Source organism: Mastigoproctus giganteus, chromosome 3 (genome assembly GCF_048544385.1).
Source record: "Mastigoproctus giganteus isolate SK-2022 chromosome 3, ASM4854438v1, whole genome shotgun sequence".
In the NCBI taxonomy this organism is placed as follows: Eukaryota; Metazoa; Arthropoda; class Arachnida; order Uropygi; family Thelyphonidae; genus Mastigoproctus; species Mastigoproctus giganteus.
In genome coordinates, this window is record NC_143577.1 from 256,313,900 (window position 1) to 256,338,965 (window position 25,066).

General features: G+C 40.0%; 1 protein-coding gene across 3 annotated transcripts in view; it reads right to left on the reverse strand.

Moving 5' to 3' along the window:
• LOC150089089 (glycine receptor subunit alpha-2-like) overlaps positions 1-25,066 on the reverse strand; it is a 77,515-nt gene that overhangs the window by 29,160 nt on the left and 23,289 nt on the right. The window contains exons 2-5 of one of the 3 annotated variants that reach the window (XM_090371048.1): positions 24,137-24,222; positions 22,370-22,437; positions 12,028-12,254; positions 3,440-3,522 (exon numbers count right to left, since the gene is read on the reverse strand). In XM_090371048.1, the coding sequence (XP_090227174.1) occupies positions 3,440-3,522; positions 12,028-12,254; positions 22,370-22,437; positions 24,137-24,222 (464 nt within the window). Of the gene's footprint in view, positions 1-3,439; positions 3,523-12,027; positions 12,255-22,369; positions 22,438-24,056; positions 24,223-25,066 lie in introns of those variants that run through there. The other 2 variants (XM_090371050.1, XM_090371049.1) reach the window with 2 other exon arrangements.

Here is a 25,066-nt window from a genome sequence, read left to right on the forward strand (position 1 = left end):
AAATCTTGTCTGACCAATTTGATTGGATACTATGATGTGGTTACAAAGGAACTGGATGCAAAAATTTATTTTGATATCTTATACTTGGATTTCAGGAAAGCTTTTGATACTGTTGCATTTGAAATACTGCTTTACAAATTGGAGCGGTATGGCATTGAGGGCAAGTTGCTGCTATGGATAAAGGGATGGGAGAGTGGGAGACGCAGCGAGTGGTAATAAATTGACACTGTTCTAATGGACTAATGTTATTAGTGGAGTCCCACAGGGTTCGATGCTGGGCCAATTGTTGTTTTGTATATTTACAGTATCAATGATATCGATGAAGGTATATCAGGCTTAAAATCCAAGTTTGTAGATGATACAAAGGTTGGCAGGATTGTTAATAACAGTAATGACAGTATACTACTGCTGCAACAGGATCTGGAAAAGTTGGGCAGATGAGTTGACAAGTGGCAACTGAAGTTTAACATTGATAAATGCAAAGTACTACATATGGGTAGCAGTAACCCAAGACAAACGTACAAACGTACACTCAGGAAGGTGGAGAATGAAAAAGACTTGGGGGGGGTAATTGTGCAGTCAGATATGAAGCTCTCTGAGCAGTGCAGACGGGCTGCCAGAGCAGGTCATGGAGGTCAATGATATATAGGAATTTTGCTAGCAGAGACAAGGAGGTGATTATCCCATTATCCCTTTGTATAAGGCAATGATCAGGCCGCACCTTGAGTCTGGAGGCCTCATTTTAGGAAGGATGTAGAGTTGCTAGAACGAGTACAAAGAAGGGCAACGGGATTACTGAATGGAACAAAGGGGTGCACTTACCAAGAAAGGCTTAAGTTGTGCAAATTGCAGCGGCTGGAGACTAGGTACCTGCGAGGTGATCTGATTGAGGTATATAAAGCCTTGAATGGTTTGAGCATGCTCATTGCTGATGAGATTCTTACTCTTACTCAGAATAATCGCCTGAGAGGGCATAATTTCAATTTGAGGAAATACAGTTGTTGGATAGATGTGCAGAAGTTTTCCTTTAGCCAGCGAGTAGGTGGTTGCTGGAATAAACTTCCATCTGTCGTTGTGGAAGTTGATAGCTTAAATAAATTCAAGGCTGAACTAGACAAACATTTGGAGTGACCGGATGGGTGAAATGGAAATGTTTTTTTTTTGTTTTTTTTTTGGCTGATGATATATAAGCTTGCTTTCTTGCATCATCATCAGCCATTTTCAATCCACTGCAGGATGAAGGCCTCTCCAGCAACTTTCCAGTTCCTTCTGTTTTGAGCACTGGCCATCCATTTACTACTCACAAACTCATGAATTTCATCTGTCCATCTCCGCCTTTGTCTTCCAGATTTTTTTCTAGCCCTTCTTGTGTACCATTCTGTTATTTTCTCAGTCCATCCGTCATCATGTCTCCGAGCTATGTGTCCTGCCCAAGACCATTTTAGTTCTTTAGTTTTGATAAGAATGTTCTTTACTTGAGTTTGCTGCCTAATCCATGTGTTTCTCTTCTTATCTAACAGTCTGATTCCCAATATAATTCGTTCCATTCTTCGCTGTGTAGTTCTCAGCTTCTCTTCCATTCTTTTGGTGAGTGCCCAAATTTCACTTCCATAAGTCATGGTGGGGAGTATACATTGGTTCATTATTTTACGTTTCAGACAAAGTGGGATATTGCTCTTCAGTATGTGACTACATTTCCTGAATGCTATCCATCCAATGCTTTCTTGCATAATATGACTCAATTAATGCTAATGTCAAATGCTAATACTATTTAGATGTCACAATTTCTAAATTTAAATTAGTTCTAATAAATTGCTTTTTTTCTCGATCTAAAAGTTGTTTCCTGTCCTCAGTTTAGTCCAGAAACATCTGCTGAAATGAACATAAATCACCTTTCTAACTATTTAAGAATATTTTACTGTCAATTGTAGTGCGATGAGTAGCGTCACACTTAATTTTTCAGAAAAAATTCAAATAAAATCGAGTTATGCTTAATTAAAATTATATCAAAATTAAATTAATTAAAGACTAAATTCTCGTTTTAGAGCAACAGTTTTAATGATTCTGTAATGTTGAGAAACCCAACGTCCAAACTATACCAAACTTATTAGTTATCAGAGATGACATTACTGAAATACACTTTCGAATTTAAGAGAAGAAAGGAACCATTTTCCCCTTTCTTATCAATATGAATACACTCATCCCGTTTTGTATTCTGGTTGCATTTAGGAGTTTTAAGAGAATCAGCGACTAAAGCCATGTTGCATTGTAAAATATACTGTCTGTAACCTGCATGTGTTCTGTGGTTGATTTTCTGTTTGCCGGACGAAAAACCTGAGTTTCCGGGAGAAAAACTATCTTATCCTCGCCTGAGACCGACTAACTGAGCTATATTGTGAAAAAGGCCTATAGAAATTCCTCACATCATCGACGGTACTCGAACTCAGTTGTGAGGAGGACGGCGATTCTACCAACTGTAGTACCCACGAGGGCCAGTTTTGATTTGACTTGATAATGTAATCTCTGCAAGGACTCAAAAATGTCAATTAATTAATTATTTAATGAGCAATTAAATAATGCTCTACTTACTGGGTAATTGATTCAGTACATTAAATTTGACAACGCGACACAGATTATTAACAATTCCATATCACGTAACACATGCATTAAAAAATTCCAAAAGAAGCTCATCACAAATGCTTACTGATGTTGCAGAAGTCTTGGAATCGGTGTGTGTAGCGTGAAGCAACATACTTCAAAGGAGACCCATCTGCATAGCCGGTAAACTTCATTTATTTCCCAAAGTAATAACTCCAAAGCCGCTGTGTGCAGTTTTTTCCCTACGGAAAGGCATTCTCGTATTTTCTAAGGAAAGGCAATTCTCGCACGCTTCATAAACTTATACCTACGGCTCCTCAAAGGCTTCCACCTGAGTTTAACTCGTGCCAATGGCGGAAGAAAAATTGTTACGGATCTTTTTCACAATATGGCTGAGTTAGTCGGTCTCAAGCCAGGACTGCGTGGTATTTAATCTAGGAAACTCGAGTTTTCCTTTCAGAAAACTGAGCAAAGAATACACCAGGCATAATATAGTCTTATTGGCGTTTAAGTTATCTAATCTGAACTAAGCAATCCACCTGTACCTGCTATAAGCAATCCATCTGCTATAAAGGTATTATTATCAATTTAAAATCTTATTGTTAAAAATGTTTTAAAATTTTCTGTTACAACAGAAATCTTAAAGTTATCCTCGTTGTCACGCATTTTATTTTTTTATTTTTTTGTGATAATTTTACAGGTTACCACAGATGTATTTCCAGTTTAAAAACTTCAGATTTACAGGCTATTTTCGAGGCTACAATTTAGAAGGCATGGTGTTCTAAATTGGAAGATTACTCTATCAAATGAGAAGGAGAGAATTGGATGCATTTAAACTTACAACTCAAGATGACCATTTCGCACTCCTGCATGTCATGGGGGAACCAGCGCAAGTTCATGTCGCAACTGAATTCCAGGGAAAGCCTGCAACGGAATGAATTTATTTCATTGTATTTTATAAGTTTAGTAAAGAGGGAGAATCTGATTTTAGTTCACATTCAGTATTTAAAGTATTTAAAAGTAATGTAATCAGTTTCACATGACATTCATGTAAAAAAGTCAAAGAAGTTACACGTTTTCCACTGTTTAAGATAAATTAAGTGTAAAACTTATTAGTTCAATAATAGAAACGCATTCCTAATATAAATTTCCTCTTTTGATATTTCAGGAATTACACGTAAATTCTTATAAATCCTCAACATGAAAATGTTATATTCCTTCTAGAAATGGGTTTAAACGGTATCCTCCCCCGCTGCTTACTAGAAAAGGCGTCTCGTAGATTTTCTTTTACAGGACTATTCAATATAGTAAAGAAATAAGACGTGGATGTCTTTAGAGAACCACTGAGTACTGAACAAGGAGATGGATCAAGTGAATATGGGGTTCTTTAATGTGAGTTCCTCGATGTGTTCTCTCAATCTGTCTTCCTCAACGAATCATCTAAAGACTATAGAAACAATTTCGGGAGACAGGAACATATAATTCATTAGTATCAGCCATATGGTGCAAGAAAGCCCAGCTTTTAAACACCAGCCAAAAACTGACTAACTAAATAAATAAATAATATACAAATAAAATAAACTACCTATCTGACTCCTTTCTGATGTAGGTAGGATCCAGTTGAAATTTGAATTTCTTCAAACTGCCAGTCTCAATCACCCATCGAGAAAACTAATTGCAGTATTTAAAGCATCAACAACTCGCTGGGCAAAAGATTGGTAGAGCAGTTAATGATCAACGCCAAGCAGTGATTCTTGAGAGTGATCTAGATAGACTTCAGGGATGGTCAGAAAAACGGCAGCTATGCTTTAATCTAGCAAAGTGTAAGGTATTGCGCCTGGGGAAAAGTAACCCCAAAATAACGTATACACTTAGTGGAATTGAACTAAACCTGCTAGTGGAGGAAAGGGACTTGGGTTACGATACCGTCAGACATTACGTTCTCCGAGCATTGTAGACTGGTTGCGAGGAAGGCCCATGGTGTCTATCGATAAATCATCGAACATTTACTGGTAGAGATAAGGACGTCATAATCCCATTATATAAGGCTATTATTAGACCACACTCGGAATACTGTGTTCAGATATCGAGATAGCACCTAAAGAAAGACACATTGTCTTTCTTTAGGTTCTGTCTCGATTTCTTATTAATTAGATATCAAGTTATCATAAAAAATAACTATAATTAGTTATTTTTAAAATTTTCTTCTTATTATTATTATTATTTTATTTTATTTTAGTTTATTTTATTATTATTATTATTATTTATTTTATTATTATTGTTTTTATTTTTTTTTTGGCTGGTGCAGCATAAGGCATAGGCTTTCTTGCACCATGTGGTCATTGCTAATACTAAACATGCCTAACAGCGGTTAGCCATGCTCGATATAAGGGGGACCCATTCTTCCACCAGCACAGACCTTAGCTCACCAAGTAACCGAGTGGTTGGCTGCCCGTGTGCACTGCGATGCCCAAGGGCGTCCCACACATGCTCGATCCGATTTCAGGCCACCGAGAACACCGTCTCCACCGTAAGTGCTCCTTTTTCTGATGTTGGAGTGTAGGTTACGAATTCCTCTGTCTCCAGATGAAATAGCCTCTAGAATCTGTTTGTAGGCTAAAACGGGACTCATCAGAGAACAGAACTGTATCCCATTTGCCAGGGCTCTAATTCACATGTTCATGGCACCAGTTTTGACGAACCTTGCAGTGGTTTGGGTTAATGGGCTACAAACCGCTGGTTTCCTTGCGTAGAGTACACTTGAATTGAGCCTTCTTAATACAGTCCGGTTGGAAATCAGTTATGACAGTACATTGTAGAGTTACGTCTTGTTTTTTGTAGAACAGGATAGCGGTCTGGTTGACGAAGCCTTTGAGAGCCCTTATACAGCTTCGTTTATACTGGTTTCTGTTTCCTGAAGCTGCTTCCATAGTGTCGAGACGATACTGCGTGACACATTAAGTCAAAGTGTCACCTTTGCCTGCGGCTGCGCGGTTTCTAGTCATTCAAGGGCCCGTCATCTCAAAGCATCATTTAAACGCCTATGTTGCCATCCTGGATACTGGAGATGTGGCTAACCCACTGAGCAAACCAAAAAACGGGAATGAAGCAACCCGTGCTTTTTATAGACATGAATAATAATAATAATAATAATAATAATAATAATAATAATAATAATAATAATAATAATAGTAAATAGATGGATGTTATCACAGAGAAATAATAATCATAATGCATAGAGTGGGGCGCAGGATACAGTCACTCGCGTTCAGGCCTTAGGCAGAGGGCTCGGTTCGAAAAATCAGAGATGGTCTCCCAAGGAAGACAGTGGAGCGAGGGGCGTGTCCCCGTATGGCTACGAAAATACCATGAAGTGGAGAATCGAAATGAATACGTACATCATGCAAGCATACTACGAAATAACGAAGCTGGAGACCGATATGACAATTTACAGGGCGAGACTACATACCAAGTGGATGGAACGATTCCCGGATATTCAGGTCACCGAACGGCGAATAGCGGACCAGAGAAGGACGATCGTCACGAAGAACCTGATAGCTCCTGCAATCTTGGAAACAATCAAGAAGGACATGAGCGATCAACTACAAAGGTTAAAGAATACGAAACCACAGGAAGAAGAACATACCACCACTGAACCAGAGGAGGGAGAGTAAGAAAAAATACAACCCACAGCAGCTGAAGTGGAAAGAGAGGAGGTCATGATATCCAGAATAGAGGACGAGTGGAAGAAGGCCCTAACAGAATTCGAAGGAATGGACCCCACAAAGACTCACATGATACCGAAGCAGAGGCCAAATAGAACCTTGCAGAGAGAGAGAGAGAGAGAGAGAGACAGAGAGAGAGAGAGAGAGAGAGAGAGAGAGAGAGAGAGAGAGAGAGAGAGAGACCACCTAAATCGGCACATAATACCGCTTTTACCTCGACAGCAATGGTGCAACAGTAGAGGCCATCCACACAGCCGTGTATTGTACTGCGGTAGCAGTCACGAGGATTAACGGGAGAGAAGCGAAAGATCAGCAGCAGAAAAACCGAAAACAGAAGGAACCACCAGCTTGGGAAAGAAGACTTCAGCAGAAGATAGAAGAATTAAGAGTCAAGACAGGCCAACTGACCCAGTACCAACGGGGCAATAGGAGTAAGGATTTAATTGGAAAGGTGAAGAGCATCCTCAAGAGAGACAGCGTCCACAGCAAACATGAGACCAGAAATCAGAGAATACGAGAGTACTTGGACACATTGAAGCAGAACCTCTTTGCACTCAGCAAGAGACTACGCCTATACAAAGAGAGTTCCCTGAGGGAAATAAACAACCGAACCTTCGATGAGGACCAAAGAAGCTTCTACAGGAATCTCGGAGAAGACGAGAAAGAAGAGAACGGACCACCCGAGAAGAAGACGATTGAGGAGGTCTGGGAAAATATCTGGAGCAGTGAAGTAAGACATAACAGCAGAGCACCCTAGATAGAAGTAGAATGGAAGAAAACCAAGGACATACAAGAGATGAGAGAGTGGGAGATTCGAGAAGAAGAAGTAAAACAGTCGATCAGGAACAACCAAACTGGCGAACCCCAGGAATTGATAACATCCACAACTACGGGTACAAGAAGTTCACCTGCACAGACAAGGACCTAGCAGAGCAGTTCACTCGAATGATAAGGCACCCGGAGACAATCCCGAAGTTTCTCACTGAAGGAGTTACATAGCTGAAGCCTAAAGACGAAGAAACCCGGCGAAATACAGGCCAATCACCTGCCTCACGATGTACAAGATCCTAACCAGCTCCATAACCAAGAAGATATCAGACCACTTAGAGAGTCAGAACAAAATGGCCGAACAGCAGAAAGGATGCAAGCGGAGAAGCAAAGGATGCAAGCGGAGAAGCAAAGAATGCAAGGAGCAATTAACCATAGATGCCGCGGTTAGGGAGCAAGCCTACAAGAAGAACCGCAACCTATACGCAGCCTATATCGATTACAGCAAGGCCTTCGACTCCGTACCTCATACTAATGGAGACCCTGAAGATCTACAAGGTCAATTCGATAGTGACAAACTTCCTAGGAGCAACAATGGCGAAACTGAGTACAACCATTAAGGTCGAGAACATCACAACCAGGCCAATCCCCATTAGAAGAGGAATCTTTCAGGGAGATGCTCTGAGCCCACTGTGGTTCTGTCTAGCACTCAACCCGCTATCCACCATGCTTAACGGCAGCAAGTATGGATATAACCTCAAAGAAGGAAGAAAGAACCTGTAAACCCACCTGATGTACATGGATGACATCAAGCTCTACGCGGAAACAGAGAAGCAACTCTAGCAACTACATCCGGATCACCGGAGAATTCAGCAAGGACATCAGGATGGAATTTGGTCTAAACAAATGCAAGACCCACACACCGCACCACGGAAAATTAGTCGGCTGAAACTACCAGCTGCTGACTTGTAAAGAGATCAAAGCTACGACAGAAGCAGAGACCTACAAATACCTAGGAATGATGAAGGCTCAGCAGTTAGAGCGCAAGGAAATCAAGAAGTGCCTGACCGAAAAATATTATCAGAGACTCAGAAGCTTGCTGAAAGGAAAATTGAACGGAGAGAATACAATTAAAGGCATAAACACCTATGCAGCTCCAGCACTAACGTACACCTTCGGGGTCATAGATTGGACTAACACCGAGCTAGGAGATATCATGCGAAAGACAAGGACAATGATGACCAAGAGCCGCCAACACCACCCAAAGTCAGCAGTGGAGAAACTAACAATAGCTTGGAAAGAGGGAAGAAGGGGACTGATAGAGCAACAGAAAATAGCGATAGCTAACCTGAAGGATTACCTCGAGAACAACACAGCACCACTCCAACAGGCCATAAGGAAAATAGATAAGTGGTATACTCCACTCTAAGCGAGGAATCCCCCCCCCAGATGGCACAAGAAACGAAGGTAGAAATATGGGCAAAGTAGACTTTCAATGGCCGACACTACAATGACCCCCATCAAGCTCACATTGATAACATTGCTTCAAATGCTTGGCTCACGAGCGGGACGCTGTTCCCCGAGACAGAAGGATTCATTCGACACCAGAAACTATACAAAATACATTGCAAAGGAGTCCGGTATGTCAGATTACACATGTCGACGATGCCACCTGCCTCAGAAACGATCCAACACATCACCGCAGGGTGCAAAGTGATCACCCAGACTGAGTACACTCATAGGCACGACCAGGTAGCCAGGATAATACATCAGAAGCTAGCGAGGAAATACCAGTTGACCAAAAAAAGTGTACCGTACTATAAGTATGAACCCCAGGCAGTACTAGAGACTCGAACCCACAAGCTCTACTGGGACCGCGCTATAATAACGGATAAAGCCATCCTGCACAACAGGCCGGACATAAACCTTCTGGACAAGATGGAAAAGGCTACCTATCTGATTCATATAGCGGTGCCCAACACTAGCAATGTCCACATAACCCATGATGAAAAAATGCATGGCTCACGGAGATGTGGCAAATCAGGTTCGTGTACATCACGGAGGAAGTCTCAAACCTGAGACATGAGGTCAAGGAGATGTGGCATATGCAAGAAGTAACGACCACCTCAATCATCGCGGCAACCACCGATATGGTGCCAAAGACCCTACATAGCAGCCTAGCAGCAATAGGTCTCCCAGATAACATCTATAAGAAACTCCAGAAAGTTATAATCCTGTATAATTTTTAGGATAATCAGAGTGTTCTTCGACCAACAGTAACACCAGGCATTATAACCACCCCGTCACGGAGTGGAATCCCCCAATCAGGAAGAAATAATATAAGAGCAACAACAACAATAATAATAATAAATAATAATAAAACCCATGGGGAAAAATCAGGAAGTACACGAACCTAAGACAGGCGATCAAAGAGATGTGGCATATGCAACAAGTAACGACTATCGCGACCATCGAGTCAACCACCGGTATGGTGCCAAAGAACCTACATAACAGACTAGCAGCAATAGAGAACCTAGAGAACACTTATACGTAACTCCAGAAAGTCGCAAAGGTGAAAACCTGTAGGATCGTTAGACAGTTCCTCGACCAACAATAACACCAGGCATAATAACAACCATCCCGTGTACTGTGTACTTGGCAGGAATAACCTGCCAAGTACACAGGATGGTTGTGGAACCCCAATCAGGGAGATATAATAATAATAATAATAATAATGGACGCGATGATCAGTGGTTATAACACTGGGCTACCAGCCTGATGTACCCGTGTTCGACTCCTGCTTTGGCGGAAGCGAAAGCGGCTCCATCACACTGGGAGACGAGTATAATAATAATAGTAATAAATTAGAATAATAATAATAGTAATAAATTAGAATAATAATAATAGTAATAAATTAGAATAATAATAATTATAATAATATTATTATTATTAAAAAATAATAAAAATAATAATAAAATCAACATCGCAAAAGTTTCTCCAGCGGTCCTACCTTCCCCAAGGTCAGAGTGACAGTTAAGGCAGATTGTGGTGCCATTTTGTGTCACTCTCAAGAAGTAGCACTACCACTGGACGTAAGCCGAAGCTAAACAGGTCCACCTCCATAGATAGAGGATGTCAGAGAGAAATAATAATCATACTGCATCGAGTGTGGCGCAGGATAAAGTCACTCGCGTTCAGGCCTTAGGTCGAATGGTGGGTTCGAAAAATCGAAGACAGTCTCCCGAGGAAGGAAGAAAATGCCAACGCATCAAATGGAGCATCAAAATGAATACGTACATCATGTGAACATACTACGAAATAACCAAGCTAGAGACCAATATGGCAATGTACAGGTCGAGACTACATATCAAGTGGGTGGAACGATTCCCGGATATTCAGGTCACCACACATCGAATAGCGGACCAAAAGAGGGCCATCGTCACAAAGAACCTGATAGCTCCTCTAATCTTAGAAAAAAATCAAGCATGACGTAAGTGATCAACTACAACGAATAGGGACAACACGCACGGAACCAGAGGAGAACGAGCAAAGAAGAAACACAACCCAAAGCGGCTGAAGTGTAAAGAGACGAGGTCGTGATATTCACAAAAGACCAGTGGAAGACAGCCCTAACAGGATTCGAAGGAATGAACTCAGCAAAAACCCATGTGATATCGAAGCAGACGGCCAATAGGATCCTATAGAGAGTCAAGACCACCTCAATTGGCAAATAATACCACATTATCTAGACAGCAATGGTGCTACACTGGAGGCCATCCGTACAGTCGTATACTGTGCTGCCGTAGCAGCCACCAAGATTAATGGAAGAGAAACGAGAGACCAGAAACAGAAAAACAGATAAAAAAAAGCGAACCGCCAGCATGCAAAAGAAGACTTCAGCAGAAGATAGAAGAATTAACAGTCAAGATGGGCCAATTGACACAGTACCAACAGGGCAATAGGAGTAAGAAATTGATTAGAAAAGTGAAGAACATCCTCAAGAAAGACAGCGTCCACAGCAAGCCCGAGACGAAAAATCAGAGAATAGGGGAATGCTTGAACACACTGAAGTAGAACCTCCTCGCCCTCAGCAAGAGACTACGCCGACACAAAGAGAGTTCCTAAAGGAAAATAAACGACCGAATCTTCGATGACGACCAAAGAGCCTTCTACATGAGTTTAGGAGCTTGTTGGCTCCTCATCGGTGGGCAGGTACCCTGGTGTTGCAACGGTACCGTCTGGATGGTGGTATCCGCAGAGAATACCACCATCCAGACGAGGTAGTACAATACCATGGTAACACGTCGTGAAGATAATCACAATATGAGATATACTTAAACGATGCCAATTCCTAGTTACGCATTAGTTGGCTGCGTGCAGAAATGATGCATTTGCACCAACTTGCATGTATTGATTGGTAATCAATTTATTCATCACTTTCTTTCAGCTAGAAATGTTTATTGCTTCCCTCCTTAGAATATAACGTCACACAGAATCACCTATTACAATCGTTTTCACCCCTTTCCCCAACCTATTTCGTTTCTAGAGGGGACGATTTTTATCTCGGAAACTGCGATTTTCATCCAGAAAAGCATCAAAAACCCCACGCAATGTGCGAAAATTACGGCCACGATATAGTGACCTTTCGTGGTTTTGGTTGCTTTGGCGGAAATTCTAACAACTGTTTTGGTAGGCCCAACCACCCTAACAGGATTTACGCTGAGGAATATTAGCTGTCCCCAAGGGCAAAAGCCAAACTGAACTGTTTTTAAAACTCACTTTTAAATAGTTGCTGATATGGGTATGGAAGGCTTTATGCGTTTCCTAAGAATTTCGCAACTTCTGATGAATGTAACTTGGCCAAGAAACGGTTTCTCGAATCGCCGAGAAATGCACTTGAGGGTCGGGGGGGTGGGGAAAGAACAAGGGAAATTACCTGGCAGCGAAAAACACAGTTAAATTCTTCTTCAGCCACAAATACATGTAAGGGATGATAGTGTCGTGGACTTTGCCTTCGATAGCATTTTGGAAGAAGATATCTGGAGTCCAGATGTGCTTCTTCCATTCCAAGTTCAGAATCAATTTCTCATCTTTCACCCAGTCAGGAAATTTGAGGCGACGGTCCTCCCACTCCTTATACAGAAAGATGTCGGCGATGTAAGACTGCAAAAAAATAAATAACAAAAATGAAAAATAAGAAATAAGAACACATAAAATAAAAATTATAATTAAATAAAAAAATATTGGATAGCCGTGATTGCATCGTTAGATCAGGAACCTTTAGCTTAAAGAAATAAAATCTTTCCTTAGTTTAGCTAAAATATAAAGTTCAACAGTTCGCCAGTTTTATTTCCGCAACTTGTATCACGAAAAGGATAAAGAAACACAAAATGATCATCTCTGAATCATTCCGGTTTTCTTTACTTTCACAAGTCTTTGCTATACAAATGTGGCTGAAATGGGGGTAACACACTCTGAAGACCAGCTAATGCGACAAATTCTTTCCTTCCCAGCTTCCTGGAACCCACGTCACCCACAGATCCTCAGCCAGCTACGTCGCGCATTAGGCTCTAAATCCCCCATCGACCCTTTCCCTAATCTGGTTTGTTCCATCCGCAGCTGTCAAATCGTAACCAAGAGCCCACGCAAATCGCCACGAGCGACAACTGGTGTCGAATGCACGAAATATTCCGTAATTAATTCTCCCCAATCGTCCTTGGGAAATTTTTAACGGTAATTATTTTGGCGAGAAAACTCATCTTTCCACATGACGCCACCATCGATGCTCTCGCCGGTAGACACTGGTTATAATCATTCTCGTCTCAACACATGTTTTGACCTGAGTTTGAATCCAGTCAACGACGCAAAGATTTTTACCATCTTTTTTTACAACGTGGATGAGTTTGTCAGCCTCAGACGTGGGTTATATGCTTTTTTTCCCACGAAACTCGGGTTTTTTGTCCACAGACGGGGGAATACACGCAGTTGCCTCATAGCCTTAGTTGCTTTGTTTAACAAGCATCTAACCTAATCATGCACCGTGAATGGCATGCATCATCCTGTGGAATAATGGCAACATAAAAGAAATGCTAGTGAGAGACGCCACTAGCAACCAGTGGAGATTTCCAAGTAATCAGTGGAAAGCGATAGAATCTGATCAAAAAATAATTAAATTAATTAAATGATTATCAAATCTCCAAAAAAGTATTAAGGAATGTAATTCGCATTTTAAAATACATATTTGTCGAGCTTTTAATTGAGCAAATGTATCAATGGGGTCCGTAGATACATTTGCCCAATTAAATAGATCTCATTTTCAATAGTAAGCTAGATTCACTTAGCTTACTATTGAAAATTAAATTTCAATTAGCGCTAAATTCACTAATCTGTCTTGAATTGTGGGTGTTCTCTCATAGTGTTTTTTTTTTTTTTTTTTATAATTTAAGTTTTGAAAAATTCATTCACCACTTTCCACTGTTAACGGTGTTGCGAATCCTTTTAGTGGTAAAAGAATTCGCAACATAATTGCTGTGCTCGGAAATATGTCTGTTAAATTGTGCAAATAAGTATACTTCAAAATAGACTCTGTTTGGCCACAAGAATGAAGCTAGATTTTGAATTTCGGTACTCAATTCATTTCTATTGATATTAGCATCCTGGCAATCAGATAATGCAACTTGGATGTCTCTGCAGTGATTCAGAACTGTTTCGGGTCCATTAATGATAATATTTATATCATGTGCATTATCTAATATTTTGGCCCCGGGTGCGAAGCGTTATAGTGATCAAGCGATTCTCAGTGATTTCTAGAGCATTTTTCTCGAAGCTACAGTTTTTGTTCATTTATAAAAGTTTTCTTACGTTTTCATTAAATAACAGTAAACTTAGTCTTACGATCTGTAACTAAGTTTCAGAAAGGCAAGTCACTTTTCTTTTTTCCATTGAAACTAATATACTAACTTTTATACCGCTTGGTCACTCTAGCGGCACTGCTCCTGCCTCCCCATGGCGGGGCCGGTAACCTGGGAGAAGAAATCCACTCTCCCAGGACTGAAAGGAGCAAAAATGGATAACAATACGTTTCCACCTTTAGAGCCTCCGAGCTCAAAACTAGCGACAAAACACACTGATGATGACTTTTCCCAACCCAACCCAAGAGGTTGAAAACAAATCCTCAAGAGGAGATACCAGCGTTCCTCATACTGCACTCTATATCAGACCAGCCTATGAGTAAATTGTCTCCATTCCTTGTGAAAAAAAATGCTTAGAGGCTGTCGCAGGTTCACCAAAATCAGTAAGGCGACTCCAGTCTGGGGATCTTCTGGTAGAGACCATGAAATCCCAGCATTCTGCAAAATTATTAAATCTGACAACTTTCGGCGGACATCCAAAAAGTCACTCCCCATGCCACCCTAAATTCCTCTAAGGGAGTAATTGCAGAATGGGACTTATTAACCGTATCAGAGGAGGAAATAGTCAAAGAGCTAGGAGAAAAAAGAGTCATCCAATCCAGGAGAATCATGACTCGTAAAGATGGTACTCTCGTTCCAACAAGGAGCATAATCCTCACTTTTAGCAGCTCTAAGGAGCACAACCAATCCGATTGCAATGCTACCACTCTTCATTGTCTAAATTGTAATGGTAATCACCCAGCTTTCTCCAAAATATGCGAACTATGGAAGCAAGGGAAAAAATACAGAAATATAAAGTGGAGAATAAAGTCACTTTTTCAGAGGCGAGAAGAGAAGTAATCAAAATGGAGCCAAATCGTACGTATGCCACAGTTGCTAAACAGGTCCAATCAGTAATAACTATCCAAACAGATTTTACAGTTCCTCCTAATACATCTATCCCGAATTGGGCACGATCCATACTCACTTCACACAAACAGTGTCCTTCACAACAAACAACTGAACAAGCAAGCAATACTCCAATCTCCATTCCAGTCGATGTGTCAACAATGAAACCAAAAGATACAGAAACCCCAATGGTGCATCCACGGATTTCAACGGAAATGGATATTGATCATCAGAATAATTCAGACGATGGAATTTTAGAACTTCACGCAACTGACGAGATGGACACGACACGTCCTTTCTTTCTTAAGAAAGACAAAGTAAAAACAGAGAGGTATAAACAAGCTACAACCAAAAAACAGTCTGAAACAAAAACAACTAACAAGAACGCATAAAGGAAAGAATTCTTCAGTGGAATTATAGAAGCTTTCGTAATGCAAAAGACGACTTGCATGATCTCGTCAACCGCTATGAACCAGCATGTATATCCCTACAAGAAACCTATTTAAATCCACAAGTGTGTCCTACCATTAAAAATTATACCATGTTTAGAAGAGATTGGAGTATCGACTCGCCGGCCCGTGGAGGCGTGGCGGTTCTTGTTAGAAATAATATTCCATTTAAACCTGTTGCTCTTCAGACTCCTTTTGAGGTAGTGGAAATGCGCGCAGAAATTGGCATGACTATTACAATAGCATCTATATATATACCCCCAAATTCCTCATTCTCCTCAGAAAATCTTGAAAATCTAATAGACCAGCTATCACCTCCTTTCTATTTGCTCGGAGACTTCAATGCTCATCATTCGCTGTGGGGATCTCCAACAATCGACAAAACTAATAGAAACTCTTCTCGATGTGTGTCAACTTACACTTTTAAACACTGGTGAGCCTACCTATATTCATTTTTCTACAGGATCCATGAGTACAATAGACCTTTCAATCTGCTCTCCCTCCATATGTATTAATAAGGAGTGGTCTGTTCTTGAAAATCCACTAAATAGTGATCATCTACTAATTCTCTGCAAGCTGCAAACACGGGTAAACTCCCCTTTGCCGGGTCGCTCCAAATGGAAATTTCGTAGGGCACAATGGAATGAATATGCTTCTAATGTTCAGTTAGATGATGAAATAATTCAACTCCAGCCCATAGATTATGTTACACAACATATAACTAATCAATTATTACAAGCTGCCAACTCTACAATACCAAAGTCCTTGCCTGGGAAACGCAAACTCAGTAATTACTGGTGCAATCTGGATTGTACATACGCTAAACAGGAAAAAAATTGGGCTTGGAATTTGTTCCGCAAATTCCCCACAACCAGTAACCTAATTAGTTTTAAAAGAATGAAAGTCAAGTTCCGCCGAATAAGAAGGAAAGCAAAAAAAGAAGTATGGATTAACTTTTCCTCTAGTATAAACAAGGACACAGATATCAGACTCATCTGGAGGAAAATACAAACACTTGATGGCAAATATGTCTAGTCCCCGGCTTCAATATTAAACTGGAAAGGAAAGGAGTTGTCCTCTCCGGCAGAAATTGCAAATGCCTTAGCCGAATCATTTGCCAGTATATCAGGCGTATCCACCTACAACCCAATCTTTCAGCAAATTAAGAATCATTAGAGCAGCATAAGATCAATTTCCCCACTAGAGTTTCACACCCGTACAACCAGCCATTTACTTTAACAGAACTTTTAGGGGCGCACAATAAAACATCCAGTAGTGCTGCTGGTCCAGATGGGATCTACTATGTCATGATAAGCCAACAAAAACAAAACAAAAGAACGCATTGTTAAAATATTACAATCGAATATTTCTAGAAAATACTTACCAAAACTCTTGGCGTCACTCAATTATACTAGCCTTTCCAAAGCCAGGAAAGGATCGCAGCTTTCCACATAATTACAGGCCAATTTCACTGACCAGCTGTTTAGGCAAAGTCCTGGAAAAAATGGTTCACAGGCGGCTAACGTGTTTCCTGGAAACTTAACAACTTGCTAAATAACAATCAGTACGGGTTTCGAAAGAACCGATCCACGTTAGATGTAATGATAAAAGCAGAAGCAAACATCCGAAATGCCTTCATAAGGGGACAACATCTGGTCATGATCAATCTCCATATTGAGAAAGCCTTTCATAACACCTGGCGATATGGTGTACTTCAAGATCATCATTATTTTGGCTTGAGAGGTAATTTACCTCACTTTATACAAAACTTTCTATGCCACAGAACATTTTAGGTTAGATACATGAACAATTTATCCAAATCATTTGAACAAGAGGAGGGTGTTCCTCAATGGTCCATTCTTAGTCCGACGTTATTTTCAATAAGAATTACAAACATGACACACGATGACCGAATACAGTAGAATCGTATATGTTCGCTGATGATCTCATTGTTTCTTGTTAATCCCAAACCATGAACACCATTGAAAGACAACTTCAAATTTCCATCGCTAAAATCGAATCATGGGCATTGCGGAATGGTTATTCCCTATCAGAAAAGAAATCTAGTGCAATTCATTTTTGTAAAAAGCGCAAACTTCACCTGGATCCAGATATATTTTTAAAAAAACAACCTGATTCCTGTCACTAACAATTTTCATCTGTTGGGGTTATAATTAGATAATAAACTTAATTTTGTTTCCCATATTGCTTTCCTTCGAACTACATGTCTTAAAAAACTGAACATCCTAAGAGCAGTCTCTGCCAAGTGCTGGGGTGCTGACAGAAGCTCTCTCCTTCATCTCTATAGAGCTTTAATAAGATCACGCTTAGATTATGGATCACCTGTCTATGACTCCGCTAGGAAAAGTTCACTATTACGTCTGAACACCATACAGCATAGTGTTCTTAGGACAGCTGTGGGAGCCTTCAGAACATCTCCAGTCCACAGCCTGTATATTGAGGCAAATGAACCCCCTTTGCATCTCAGCAGAAAATCCTTATTGTGCAATTATGCAGCAAAAATTAAAAGCATACCATCCGACCCCAGCTGGCAATACCTGTTTGAGCCTCAATATGCTGAATTATATCACAATAAGCCTAATGAAAACCGCCCCGCAGGGATTCGACTGCAAGAACTCATGATCAGTTGAGATATTAAATTTCACAACATATTCCAAGACCTTGCTACTCCTGGAACTCCCTGGACAGAATTCGCACCTCTCTGCGACAATTTATTTTTAAGATGGGGAAAATCTTCTCTGGCAAATATCAACTATCAACAGCTCCATAAAACTCATTCGTTGGAAAACTCAGATAAAGTACCTATCTATACTGATGGCTCCAAAACAGATGCAGCCGTTGATGCTGCAGCAGACTCTTCCACCTTCTCAGTTGCTGCGTCTCTTCCTACGGAATGCAGTATCTATACTGCAGAATTATTTGCAATAAAACTAGCTCTAGATAGAATACACAACAGCCGTATAAAGCAATCTCTGATATACACAGACTCCTTAAGCGCAATCACTGCCATTCAATCTACCATGTCGCCCTCTCATCCGATTCTTAAAGAGATACGGTCTAAGTTAATTTACTGTCAAAAAGCCAACCAGAAGGTTACCTTCTGCTGGATACCTGGTCATGTAGGCATTCCAGGTAATGAACAAGTGGACGCCGCCGCTAAACACCCTGACTCAGGCTCTTCCAGGCAACAAAAAGTGCCCTACACCGACTACAAATCCATCATCGAAACATCATGTAGGAAGCAATGGTCTGACCTCTGGAAAGCTAAAATAAATAATAAACTGCTGCAGATAAAAAAAGAAGCAAAACTGTGGACATCTAGTATCAGGAAAAGCAGGCGAGAAGAAGTAATTCTAGCAAGGCTCCGCATCGGTCATTCACATCCAACTTATCTGTATTTTCTTATGGGAGAGAACCCTCCTCAATGTTTCTTTTGCCAGTCGCAGTTAACAATAAATCATATTCTCATTGAATGTCCCCAACTTTCAACTACCAGAAAATCAAGCTTTACCTCCCTATTCCACTTGAAGGAACCGATAACCTTATTGCAGATTCTTGGCAATGGCGCAAATTTGGAGCAACTGTTTACTTATTTGAAACAGATAAATCTTTATAATGGCCTATGATCACAGTAACATGAGAAATTTGTGATAAGTAAATATAGAACAGGCACAATATGGCCCAAGAGGCCCTTGTGCCAAATACCCAAATACAACAACAATAACATGTAATATTTTAAAAACATCAATGAGTGTGATTAGGACTGTAAATCGATTTTCCAAAGAATTAATAGTTACATCCAATAAAAAGTTTAAAACAAAATCAATTTAAAACTTTTCCTGAGAATCCTGCTTACATGGTCTTTAGCTTCAAAATCATTTTTTTTTTAGAGAATGTATAAAACACTTTCGATTTCAGCTTCTGCTACAATTTCTTTTGCATAAATTAATACGTTATTGAAATTATTTAGGATATTCTTTTAAAAAAAGTTGCAAATTTATCAATAGCGTTTACACATTCAGATAAATCAAGAGTCTTTGTAACATTTCTGAAATTACATTATTTCTCATTAAGAACGTCGTTACAAATTATCACACTACATTCAAATTTAAAAAAAAAAGAATTGTTTTCAGTTAAATATCGTGTTTAATGCCGAACTAAATTGTCCGCATTTGAATTTTTAAGTATTTCTACTAAAGCATCATGTATATTAGCTAACTGATAGCGCAGAGGTTTTATAACTTCAATTCCACTTTCCCATCTAGTTGTGATGACCCAATTGACAGTTAATACATACTTTTTTTTAATACATACCATTTATACACTGAGCCTCTGCAAAATAAAAAGAACTCTTGAACTATAGAAAAAAAATTCAACTTTTTCTCCTGAAGCAGAAGTTGCATCATTTATATCAAAATTTAGAGAATAACGAGGTACATAAAATACTCTAGGAATTTTTTTGAAGAATCCCGCTATGCATCCATGACTACTGACTCTTCCTGTTAACACCATTATTATAACCCTAGCCTCTTATATTTTTTAAAGGTATTCCTAAAACATATAGCTGCTTCAATACCGGTTCTATTAGTCCAACTCCTGTAGAATCATAAGCAGGAATGAAACCCATGAAATGTCCAGAGGGTATGCATTTATCAGTTTTTAAATCTTTGGTTTCGATTCTTATAACTAGTGATGACAGTTCTTCACGACTTTTGACCAGTGTGCAGTCCACTATTAATGCATAATATTTTGCTGTTTTAATAAGGTCAAAATTTGGTTTTTATTTAACCAGTAATTACTGACAATAATTCAATTTGAATTTTGTAGCTCATATAAGTAACATTCCAGATATTTGAATTATTGAGAACTCATTTTGCATGTTCATTTACATATTCAGCCAGATCTCCTCACATGAGTCTAGTCTTCAGACGCTGCAATTAACTTGCCCTTAATGCTGCACTGCTCCAATTTGTACAGCAGTCTTTTATGCGCAACAGTATCAAAATATTGCCTGAAATCTAAGCATATAATGTCAAAATCTTCGTGCTTAGGGACCGGCAAGTTGAAATCGTCCGCAACTATAGTTGGAGTTTTAGGTACTAAATTTGTTGCCAGCCAGGTGAGCAGCTCAGATTTGGAGTCTTCATTGTGATCTGGGGGGATGTAAACCAGGCAGCGCTGAATTTGAATAAGAGGACTCCTTAGCGTTGTACATGAAAGTTGTTCGACTGGCTTACCCTTGTCCTTATTGGCTGAAAACGACCATTAAAAAAGATTTCTACACCACCACCTCGTCTGGCGTTTCTTGAATTCCCAATGTGCTTGTAGGGAGTGTTAAGAGGCACAAGATCAAGCTGCCTATCCGCCGGCCATGTTTCAATAAGACAAATGATATCAAACTCGTCAAGAAAAAGAAGGGTGTGGAGGGAGTGAAGCTTGTTTTTTATGCTGCGTACATTCTGCATGAACCACAAAAGCTTTCCGCCTTGTGAACCTGGTAGCATATGGCCTTTTTTTTTTGCTATGCCTGTATGTACTGTCTGGATCCGTTGTACGCGATCGGTCTACTCCTCTATTTTAGTAAGACGCATTACACAAATTACTTGCGAAATGGGAAAAAAATTGAAAAGAAATGGTTAGTTTATTCTAAAAGTAAAAATTCCGTATATTGTTTTTCATGTTTGTTGTTTCCTGACTCAAATAAATTAAATACACTGCGCGCAACTCAAGGTTACAGTAACAGGAGAAATATATCTCGAACATTATCCATGCACGAAACTTCAAAACTACACATGCATTTGTTTCAAAAATGGAAAGAATGTAATATCCGATTAAAAAGAAATCCCACAATAGATTCTGAACAGCAGGGAATTTTAAGTGAAGAAAAACCCATTGGCGAAATGTATTAGGGAGATTAATAGCAATAATATACTTGCTAGCGACCCAATCACTTGTATTCCGTGGTTCTTCAAAAAAGCGGTATGAAAAAGATAATGGAAATTTTCTTAAACTCCTATAATTGCTAGCAAAATTTGACTCGTGGTTTTTTCTCCCGGATACAAGGGTTTTTCGTTCAGAAAACAGAACACAAGCAATTTGCAGACATACACTGGTGCGCAAAACTTAAGGACCAACACTATTTCTAAAGGTTACAACCACAAAATCTTTACTGAAGGTATTCTTTACTGATGAACATATATTCAGTCTCAGCAGTGATTCTGGACGTCAGCTAATCTGGCGAGAGATTGGCACGCGGTGTCACTCCGCAAAAATCACTGAAAGGGATCGATATGGTGGTCGAGGTGTTCTCGTCTGGGGAGGCGTTATCTTTGTATGGACGTACACAACTCCAGATATTGGAAGGCGGTAATGTAACCGGTGCACGCTATTGTACTGAGGTAATCCTTCCCCATGTGCGTCTATTCCGAGATGCCATTGGCCACAAGTTCGTGTTTATGGACGATAACGCCACACCCCATCGCACTGCAGCTGTTGATATGTTTCTGGAAAGCGAGGACATTGTTCGTATGGATTGGCCTGCCCGTTCTACAGATAAATAAGTTAGTGCAAAAGCACTAACTTATTTGTCTGAAAATTCGGTTAATTTACTGCGTAAATTAACCGAAGTTATTATAGGGGCATCGTTTCATTACATCTCATATTGTGAATGCCCTGAAATTTTCATTAAGTATTAAACTACTGCACACACTACTTGGCATCTCTAATATTGTGGACTTTATTTTACAACTGGATTATCAGCTGTTATACCATCAGGATACCTACCCACCGTTTCAGGTCAAATAGCCCTGGTCAAATAGCCCTGAAACGCCCGGATCAGGGTGTTCCCAGGGTGAGTAGGCAGCCAGAACTGGCCTCGTACTAATGAGTGAGCTTGAGTAAGGAATGTAGCTCCTTTTCCTTTCTTTCGCGGTAATTTCTGCCGTTGTGCAGCTTAGGCAAAATGAACGACGAGTATCGAGAATGGTGAAGATCTAACCAGGACACTCACCATTTCTGCGACGTCCACGGAGCGGATGTTCAAGATGGAGATTCTTATGGTGACGTTGGCAGCGTTCCCTGAAATGAAATAAAAGGAAACATCGTGAGATGTTAGCGGTATAACTTTATATAAAAATTAAAACGACGTAATAATGGAAAGTACTCGCTGTGCGTTAAACAAAACATTTTAATGCGAAGCGACTTTACAAAAACTAAGTTTTTACTCATATTACAAAATCTCGAAACGATTCTGTTGAACGATCCTGGCTGAAATTTAAACATTACCGAACAAAAAAACGGAAAGGAGAACCAGGAAGAATCACAGGCGAAGCCACGTAAGACACTTGACTATCAAACTGTTGGCTGAAAGTTTCTATTATCCTTTTCGCAGCAAGATTTCCATCTATTGTTGTGGAAGTGGGGAGTCTTCACTTCAGACTACATTAGGGTAGTCTGAATAAAATTCAAGGAAGAACTAGGCAAATTATTGAAGACAAGTGGTAGGAATTTTTTTTTTTTTTTTTTTTTTACTTTTTCTTTATAAGCTATGTTTCTTACATCATTTACCACTATTAATACCGATACTAATACTAAGTCTGCCCGATAAGCCCTCGTGGGTAGCACAGTTGGTAGGATCGCCGTCCTCCCCACGCCGGGTGGAAAAGAACTGAGTTCGCGCCCAGTCGACAATGTGAGGAATTTTTATGGGCTTTTCTCACAAAGTAGCTGAGTTAGTCGGTCTCCAGTGAGGGTAGCATTGTTTTCCCTTCCGGAAACTAGGGGTTTTCGTCCAGCAAACAGAAAACCGACTTCAGAACACATACAATTTACAGATAGTATATAAGGCGGAATGTGGCCTTAACTGCTTATGCTGTTGATCCGCTGTTGCTTCTGGGACTCTAAACTCGCCAGGATTACAAGTTGTGGCCAACCTGCAGAAATTTGAATTCCCAGTTCTCAGACAGACGGAGCGTTGCTTTCTCACTTCTCATATGGGAATCAAAGCTCCCCAACGTCGTATCCTTCTTTTCCAATATTCCATTTCACTTACTTACTGGAGTTCACATTGCACATTTTGATACTCTTCAAAGGATCTACTTTCGCCACTAACACCATTCATTAACAAACTCTGCAGGAACGGCCTATGTTCGACTCTCTTTTCTGGTTGAACTGGATCACAAAAGAAAACAGAACATAGGCTGAAATCTCCTGCAATCTGCAGGAGATTTCAGCCCATGTGAGCCCATGCGTTTGTGTGTGAAGGGTCAGTGCATTCTGTCTGTGAATTGCGTGCATATTGTGGCCGGTTGTCAGTTGTTTTTCCGGGTGAAAAACCCTGATGTTTCAGGAACGGGAGCCTTATAACCGTAGCTGAAGACTGATTAACTTGGCCAGCTGTGAAAAAAAGGCCCATAAAAATTCTCCCCGTCCTGAGAGATTCAGAGAATCGAACCCTGTTCTTTTCTATGGGTGTAGAAGGAAAGCGGTCGTGATCACTTCACAAATCACGCCGAAATGAGTGTGTTGTGCCTCTACTGTGTAGCTGAGTTCCAGGACCATTTATGCGGCCCATTAGCAATTCTAAATCTGACCCCGTTTAACGGCATCGCCGGTTTTATAGGAGAGTTCATGAAAGCGCGCTCAGCTGCAGGTCCATGGCGGTTGCAAATTATAGTGTAGATAGTTTCATTACTTACTGTGCTAGAAGATCATCCCGTGAAAAGTGGTTACGGCGAGATCACAACAAATCGACCTCTGTTTAAAGTGGAACACTCACCATCCACCAATGGGGTCTGCATGGCATCGTAATGGTCAGAGATGATGTCTTCCAACCGCACGGCGGAGTTCGTCCTGGAGAGGTTGCTGAAAAATAGGAAGCTGGATTAGCACGGAGAAGAAAGTTGTAACTTCTTAAACAACACGCATTTTCTCAAGATACTAGCGTTTACAATTTGTTCAGATTAATGGACCATGCGAAGGAAGCAGATATATCGATTTCATTCGCACGATTCATTAGGCATCAAAAACAGGGTAAAAACATTAATTGATCGAGCACAGTGAGAAAATGAGCAATCACAGCAAGAAGAAAACTCAATTTCATAAACATTCGAACAAATTAATTCTCCAAATGATACCAGGTAATATACAGTGTATTAGCTTTACGTGCTCAACACCTTCGATTAGCATAGCACTTTCGATTCTTACTGAACCAGCGTTTTGCATGCTCGTTCAGTAAGAATTGGCGAATCCCTAATTAAGCATCCCCCCATTGCAATGTGTAGGAGCTTTTAACCACTACAAACAGTTTATTCGATAATTAGAATATCCGTGGTGAATATTTCGCCAACACTGTTTCAGAGGAGAAGTAAAGATTAAGGTCGAAGTAATTACAAAAACCTTTCCCTCGGCTCCCTTTGCTGCTAGCTGAGGTGTCAGTGGGACGAACTCGGGTAAAAATGCAATTTGATAATTTTGAAAATGTATGACTATATCGTCTTTTAAAAAAATTATAATTATTGCCCCAATTTATAATTATTGCAAAATTCTGACTCTGAGATTTGTTGATTGTGATGAAAAAAAAGGTAAGAAATTGCCTTCTCTTCGAAGTAAACGCCAAGTTAGTTTCATTGGGAGCTAAATCAATTCTCGCGATTTGAAAATCGGTCGGAAAATTTTTTGGATTTATTTTTCTTAATTTTACTATTAA